At 34.7% G+C, this 7,728-nt stretch overlaps 1 protein-coding gene across 1 annotated transcript; it reads left to right on the top strand.

Moving 5' to 3' along the window:
- Positions 1-1,200: 1,200 nt before the first annotated feature.
- Positions 1,201-7,722, top strand: LOC127159228 (uncharacterized). The gene is made up of 4 exons (XM_051102118.1): positions 1,201-1,760; positions 5,589-5,821; positions 6,225-6,409; positions 6,922-7,722. The coding sequence occupies exons 1-4, from the start codon at positions 1,421-1,423 to the stop codon at positions 7,694-7,696; spliced, it is 1,533 nt and encodes a 510-aa protein (XP_050958075.1). The 5' UTR covers positions 1,201-1,420; the 3' UTR covers positions 7,697-7,722.
- Positions 7,723-7,728: the final 6 nt, after the last annotated feature.

Here is a 7,728-nt window from a genome sequence, read left to right as displayed (position 1 = left end):
TTGGGATAGTTTACAAAATTAATTATCAGACTGCTATTCTTTAGCAAAAACAAACAAACAAACAAACAAAACACACCTGTGTGAAAGCGATATTTAACTTACAATAAACTGTTACATTGAATCTCTTGTAGGAGGTGGTTTTGCTGATGATCTGTAGTTTATAAACTCCAGAGTGTTTAGTTTTGATGTTTCTGATGGTCAGAGATCCAGTTTGACTGTCCATCTGCAGTCTGTCTCCAAATGTCTCATTACTGTCATACATATCAATGTTCAGCTTATGGATTTCAGCTATACGAGTCTCTTGAGATCCAAACATCCACAGTATCTGATCGGTTTTCTGTAGTTCAGTAACATCAGTGTTTAGAGTGACAGAATCTCCCTCAGTCACTGACTTCATTACAACTGTATCAACACCAAACACACCTGAAACACATTCATAAGAACATCTTTGACTAAAACCAAGAGATCTTGAAAAGCCTTCAAAAATTTATTAATTAGCATATCTATGTTTTAAACATTTAGCACATAGAGATATGGCAGGATGTGGTTTCCATTGTCAGTTATTGGCCCATGAATGTCTCTATAACGATTTGCTGAGTTTTATTCAATAACCTTATACAATAATATGTGTTTTGGCACATATCAGTCAAACAGTCAAAAATTAATATTGGATCATTTGATCACCAGTGCAACCACAGATGCTCAGTGACGCTTGAAGACCTCTGAAAAGATTAAAAACATCTCACAAAACATTTACAAAAAAACATGAATCAAATAAATAAGTAGCGATACACATCTTACCTTCAACACAAATGAAGAGCAATATTAAACAGCACTTGTTTTTGAGCATCTTACAAGAGCGAATGGTGTTACGGAGGTTTCAGTTCACAAACAGAGCATGTGGTGAAGATTCAGCCAATGACCGCTCATACTGTTATGAGGAAGTATCATTCGAAGTTGACCAAAAGGGACTTCACATAGGTTTTTAGCATCATGGTTGTTTAAATGCAGCTCACAATATCTTCAAAATCTTCTATCAAAGCCGTTTTAACATTTAATCTATTTCCCGTACTAGTATCTATTTTCATGTTACTAGTACTTTTCCTTTAGTACTTATTATTCATTAGATACTAGTATCTTTTCCTTTAAGTACTAGTACTTATTCTTTAGGTACTAGTGTCTTTTGTAAAGTTACTAGTACTTATTCATTAGATACTAGTACTTATTTATTAGATACTAGTAGGTATTCTAATAGTGACTAGTATTCAATTATACTTTTCTTGTATGGCAAAAATAGAACTAGTTCTTATTTTTTAGTTACTAGTACCTTTTTAGACAAGAGATATCCTGAACTTAATAGATACTAGTACTTTTTAAATTTGCATTTCAGCCCAGTATGCTAATCGTATGTTGAATATTAATGAACCAGGAACATATATGGGAAAGAGATTACACAGGAAACGGAAATAAGAAGACGGAAAGAAGAAGGGAAAGACAGAAGGTGAAAATGGCAGAAGTACTTGAACAAATATGTAGAAAATGCAAATATGTTGAACGATCGATAAACCAGGGAAACATTGGAAGCGCACAGCTGATGGCCATTGATTCTTCATTATTAAATTTGAGAAGAATCGAGGGACTGTTGTCTTCTGAAACGATGGAAGAACTTCTCAACAGCATTGAGGATCTCAGAGTTTTCATCAGACAGTCACTCGGGGTGCGCAGAGATGAAGCTTTCACGGTCTCTCGAATTCGCTCAGGTATCTGTAATATGTTTACATTAAACTATACATAACCTCTATACTGCAGCTTGTATCATACACAGATGCTTCGTATTTACTGTCACAATCTAGGCTACTAAGTAAAACCAAAGTAGTCTGAATTTAATAGTATGTCTGTAAAGTCCGTTATAGGAAACAAAACTTCCAAATTACTTCTATTAGCCTAGCTAGCGAATAGAAGAACTAGGCCTATTTTATTCGTGTTAACTAAGGCAGATTTTTTAGGCAGATGAAATGGAACAAAATAGGTCTGTTGTCAGTGCCACGAGACAAAGTGCCTTAATATTCATTACAGCTGCACCATTAGCCTAATCCTTAAATTAATTCTAACACCCACGCGATTTTATTACTGCTGTGACCAGTAGGGGGCGTGCTGGGTTCACTTATTAGATTTGTCTTGGGGACGTGATAAAATGTCGTGGCCACGAAATGATTTTGTCCAGGTAAAGTAAGCAAGATGAACTTTCATCATAGAATCTTGAAAAGTAGCGTAAGATGTATTGCAATTTTCCCAAGAATGTGAAGCAGCATAACTATTTTCCACGCTGATAATAATCAATTATTAATGAGTGAGCACCATTAATAATTGATCGTAATATTAGAATGATATCTGAAGGATCATGTTGCAAATTAAGAGTAGAGTAGGCTAAAGATGGTAAAACGCTGAACGTAAAAACACTTAACGTAGCTCAATGCGTTAAGAGTATTTTAAAAGACCAAACGCAATAAACACATTATTAATAAATCATAGTTATGTCCAGACAAGCTGATGACTGTAGGATGTGAACGCAATGCGTTTATTAATAATGTGTAAACTGAGTTTATCTTAATGATCTTAATGCATTAAGTCATGATAAGCGTTTTCTAGGTAAACGCTTACACGTAATTAAACTTAAACGCGTTGCCTTTTTATTACGGAATCTGCTTGGATGTACATAGAATACACTTGAGTTTACATACACCTGGCAGAATCTGCAAAATTATATTTATTTGGCCAAAATAAGAGTAATCATACAAAATGATCTTTTTTTTTTTAGTTTTGACCTGAATAAGATATTTTACATAAAAACGTTGACATATAGTCCAAAAAAGAAAATAATAGTTGAATTTATGCAAATGACCTGGTTCAAAAGTTTACATAGCCTACACTTGATTCTTAATATTGTGGTGTTACTTATAGAAGCCCGTTTCCGCCACCTAATAAAAAATAAAAAACAAATATTGCAGAATTCTGACTTTATAATTGCGACTTTATATCTAGCAATTCTGACTTTTGTTTCTCTTCATTTGCGTCACTTTGTGGCAAAGCACAATAGGAAACGAGATCTTTTCTTCTTAAAACGACATATGTCATAAAAACGATATGATTTTCCCATAGCTATAAGGTACATGGTTATAATATGTGAGCAAGCTAAGCGCTTGTCAGCGCGGCCTTCGCCACAGTCCTGACATAAAGCAGGATCTGCACGCTGCTGAAGTTATAGAAATACACTGTTTTATGTATTTTAATGTAATGGTTTCAATTGTAGTGGCATGTTTATTAGGAATAATCTGTCTACAATAACTGCACTCAGACCCAGAGGATATGACTAACAGCAAATCCCTTACATTGTGATAACAGAGGAAAGAAATATAAATCTGCACACGTCTGCATTATTTTATGTACTTCCACAATAACAACAAAACGTTACAAATTGCTTTTGTAAAAATACAGGGTGCGCTGTCGCAAATTATGTTTATAGACAGCTTGAAAGTAAATTGTAAATTGTTTTATTTACTTCAATAAAGCGCAGCCTCTTTCCACAGTGTAAAGCCTTGAATTTTACCCAGAAGAACAACCCGATGCGCGGCTTGATTCAGTTGAAGATATCATTTAATAATATATAATAAATAGTATATAATTTAATCAGACTAAACGCATGTTAAGAATCATTTGTAAACGCAATAAGATCATTTGTTTTACCCATGAACAAAAATACGAAAAATCTACAGTAATTTTCGTTTTTCCGTTACTCAAACAAAACGAAATAATATATAATAAGCTATTATTATTAGGCGTATTATTATTTTTATATAATATTTATTTATTTATTTCTGCTCATATTTCGATTTGCAGTTACATCAAATTTAAGTCATCCAAATAATTATTCCAAAGGCGATTGTTCAGAAAAGTATAATACGCATAATAATAATACACCTAATAATAATACACCTAATAATAATAGTATTATTAGCCTATTATTATTATTATTATTATTATTATTATTTGTTTCTACAGTCAAAGCAATTTGTAACGTTTTGTTGTTATTGTGGAAGTGCATAAAATAAGGAAGACATTTATATTTCTTTCCTCTGTTATCACAATGTAAGTGATCGCGCCGGCGACCCGAAAAGTGCAGTGTTGCCCTTTATATGAGATGTATATTTGCAAGTAATATAGCCTATGCAGAATGCATCAGACGAACATTTATTCTGATGGGAGAGAGACAGGTTGAGCTGAAATTGAAAAGTGGCTTTTCAGGGCCGCCCAAGCGCAAATATTAAAAGCTCTCTTTTTTCCCATGAAAAAAAAAAAAAAAAAAAAATTGGCTTATTTCCGTTTTTAAAACAGAACGAAATCATTATCTTCACAATACAATCAAACCGTTTGTCATTTATATTCTTTTTCTTTCGGTTAGTATTTGGATTTTGCAGTTATACAGATTAATCCTAATAAACATGCTGCTACAATTGAAACCATTACATTAAAATACATAAAACAGTGTATTTCTATAACTTCAGCAGCGTGCAGATCCTGCTTTATGTCAGGACTGTGGCGAAGGCCGCGCTGACAAGCGCTTAGCTTGCTCACATATTATAACCATGTACCTTATAGCTATGGAAAAATCATATCGTTTTTATGACATATGTCGTTTTAACAAGAAAAGATCTCGTTTCCTATTGTGCTCTGCCACAAAGTGAGCAAATGAAGAGAAACAAAAGTCGGAATTGCTTGATAAAAAGTCGCAATTGCGAGAAAAAAGTCAGAATTCTGACTGTATAACTCGCAATTGCGACTATATCTCGCAATTAACTCGCAATTGCGAGTTTATATAAAAGAGGGACTTTGGTTTGTATCTCAGAATTCTTAAAAAAAGTCAGGATTGCGAGTTTATATCACAATTCTGAAAAAAAAATCGCAATATTTGTTTTTCATTTTTTTTATTTGGTGGCGGAAATGGGTTTCCATAGTTAATTGAATTATCCACAGCTGTTTTTTGTTTGTTTGTTTGTTTGTTTGTTTATTTATTTTGTGGTGGTTGTTCATGAGTCTCTTGTTTGTCCTGAACAGTTAAACTGCCCACTGCTTATCTGAAAAAATATTTAAAAATCCATCTTTTCGCACTGAGGACAACCGAGGGACTCGTATACAACTATTACAAAAGGTTCAAACACTCACTGATGCTCCAGAAGGAAAAACCATGCATTAAGAGCCAAGGGATTTAAATGTTTGAACATGTTTGAAGATGTGTACATTTTTCTTATTTTGCCTAAATATCATATGTTTTTCATTCAGTACTGCCCATCAGAAGCTACAGAAGATACTTACAAGTTCCCCCCGGAGACAAAATAAGTTCAATTTACCCTGATCGTCAAATTCACAAAGTTTTCATCCCCGGCTCTTAATGCATCGTGTTTCCTTATGGAGCATCAGTGAACATAAATAAGAATTCAGTTTGCTTGTTCTTAACAAGAGTTCTGTTTATAGTTGTTGCTAGTGACTTTTGCTCAACAACGCTTGAATCATGGTTCTGTGTACATTAAAAGGTCAGCGAGGGAGACCCAAAATCACAGTGACGAGACAGCAGCTGGAATTCTTGATGACACAGGGCTACACCATCAAGCGCATGGCTCGACTTTTGGGATCCTCTGCATCATTTTTATATAAGAGAACAAAAGCAATGGGGATGTCAATTAGGAGGTCAACTTCGTTGACTGACGTTGAGTTGGAAAGGCACGTTAGACGACTTCATACACTCTATCCTAGTTCTGGAAATGAGGTACCTTTTTTTATCTTTTCTATTTTAAATAATTGTATTTATTTTAACATTAACATAATTAACATTTAACATCAACATAATTTAATTTTAAATGTAAATTTATTTTAATTATCATTGTACTTAATTTATGAATTTCACACTGTGTTCTACATTAATTACTGTAAATATGAACTTTGTAGACACTTTTTAAAAAAAAAAATCTTAATTTATATTTTATTTATTTAACGCCATTTTGTAAAAAACAACTGGGAATAATGAACATGCAAATACAAACATTTAAGTAAATCTAATTCTTACTGGTTTGCAGAGTAAATTATGAAAATGCTTTTTTTTGGGAGAAGTTCTTCAAGTATAATACTTTTAATCAAAGCCTTTGTGTCATTGTTTGCATACCACATCACAGATGATGAGAGCATTCCTGAGAGCAGAGGGCTTGCTGGTAACAAGACACAGAGTGAGAGTGATGTTGAGTAACATTGACCCAGCTGCTGCTGCACGTAGATGGAGTGCTGCTGTGGCCAGAAGAACATATTCTGTGCCATATCCAAACAGTCTGTGGCATATGGATGGGAATATGCGCCTTATCAGGTAATTAGAATTTTGTTAAACCCCATGTTCTGGTTTGATTGATTTTTTTTTTTAATCAGTTGAAAAATGGAAATTCTAGGTCTAATTCTAGTTCGGATGTGACCATTTTCCCTTGCAAAATCGAATTAAAAATATTCACAAGTGCCATGTATGCCAGATATGTTGAAAATGCAAAGAAGTTTATTGTCTTGTCACGTTCAGTTGTACATGAATTGTGTAATGATTCCAAAATTTTCAATTCAGAACTGCAATATAAGTTAAATAAAGCAAATATGTCGAAGTTGTATCCCTTCTAGCAACAACCCTCCTACAGGGCTTCTGTCTTGCATGTATTGGCTCCTATCCTAATTAAACTTACCTGAACCAGCTAATTTTAGAAGGCATGCTTAAAACTTCCTAGAGATGTGTTGAGGCAAGCTGGAGCTAAACTAAAAATTTTAAAAAGCATTTACATTTATTATGTGATTTTCAGTGAGCTGCAAAATAACTTTCTGGTGCATGGTTCTTTTTAGATGGGGATTGGTCGTTCATGGAGCAATAGATGGATATTCTCGCCTTATAACGTACTTGAACTGTAATACAGACAACAGATCTGCCACAGTGCTTACACAGTTCTTAAAAGCCACATGTGTGTATGGACTTCCATCGAGAGTGCGGTCAGATCATGGTGGAGAAAACACTCAAGTGGCATTGTTCATGAATCTTGTTCATGGAGTGGAGCACAGAAGCCACATCACAGGGGAATCAGTGCACAATCAGAGGATTGAGCGTCTTTGGAGGGATGTTTTCCTGCATGTTTTGCAGAGTTTCTACAAGGAATTCTACAGGCTTGAGGACAGTGGTACCCTAGATCCTGAAAATGACATTCACAGGCTTTCTCTTCAGCTTGTGTACTTACCGGAAATACAAAGCAGACTCAGCAGGTTTCATGAAGCGTGGAATCATCACCGCCTAAGAACAGAAAACAACCGAACACCCTCTCAGATCTGGACAGATGGCATGCTAACAAACATGGGAGTCGATAGCACCTCTATCAACCATGTGTTTGGAGATGATCCATTCAGAGAGCAAAATATAGAGGCACTTCTGGCACAACATGGTATTCACAGTTTCCCAGTTGAATTGGATGACCAGTTCCCTGCTGTTAATGTCCAGCAACCCAGTGTTGACCTTAGCCAGGAGCAACAGGAAGAGGTTTTGAGAGCAATAGAAGGCATTGCAGACTTAAAACTGAAATATCAAAGATGCTGCAATGAAATTTCTCAACGACTGTCACTGACCGAGTGAAAAAATATTTGGAAAACTAGCTTGCTCATTTG

The sequence above is a fragment of the Labeo rohita genome, unplaced genomic scaffold (genome assembly GCF_022985175.1).
Source record: "Labeo rohita strain BAU-BD-2019 unplaced genomic scaffold, IGBB_LRoh.1.0 scaffold_2009, whole genome shotgun sequence".
Lineage (NCBI taxonomy): Eukaryota > Metazoa > Chordata > Actinopteri > Cypriniformes > Cyprinidae > Labeo > Labeo rohita.
Note: the sequence above shows the minus strand (reverse complement) of the source record. Positions and strands in the feature narration are given on the sequence as shown.

Excerpts from the sequence above, each read along its gene's own strand:
- LOC127159228 (XM_051102118.1), top strand. The coding sequence starts at position 1,421 with ATGAACCAGGAACATATATGGGAAAGAGATTACACAGGAAACGGAAAT. Across the intron at positions 1,761-5,588 it reads GGTCTCTCGAATTCGCTCAG|GTCAGCGAGGGAGACCCAAA; the intron begins GTATCTGTAATA and ends GTACATTAAAAG. Across the intron at positions 6,410-6,921 it reads GGGAATATGCGCCTTATCAG|ATGGGGATTGGTCGTTCATG; the intron begins GTAATTAGAATT and ends GGTTCTTTTTAG.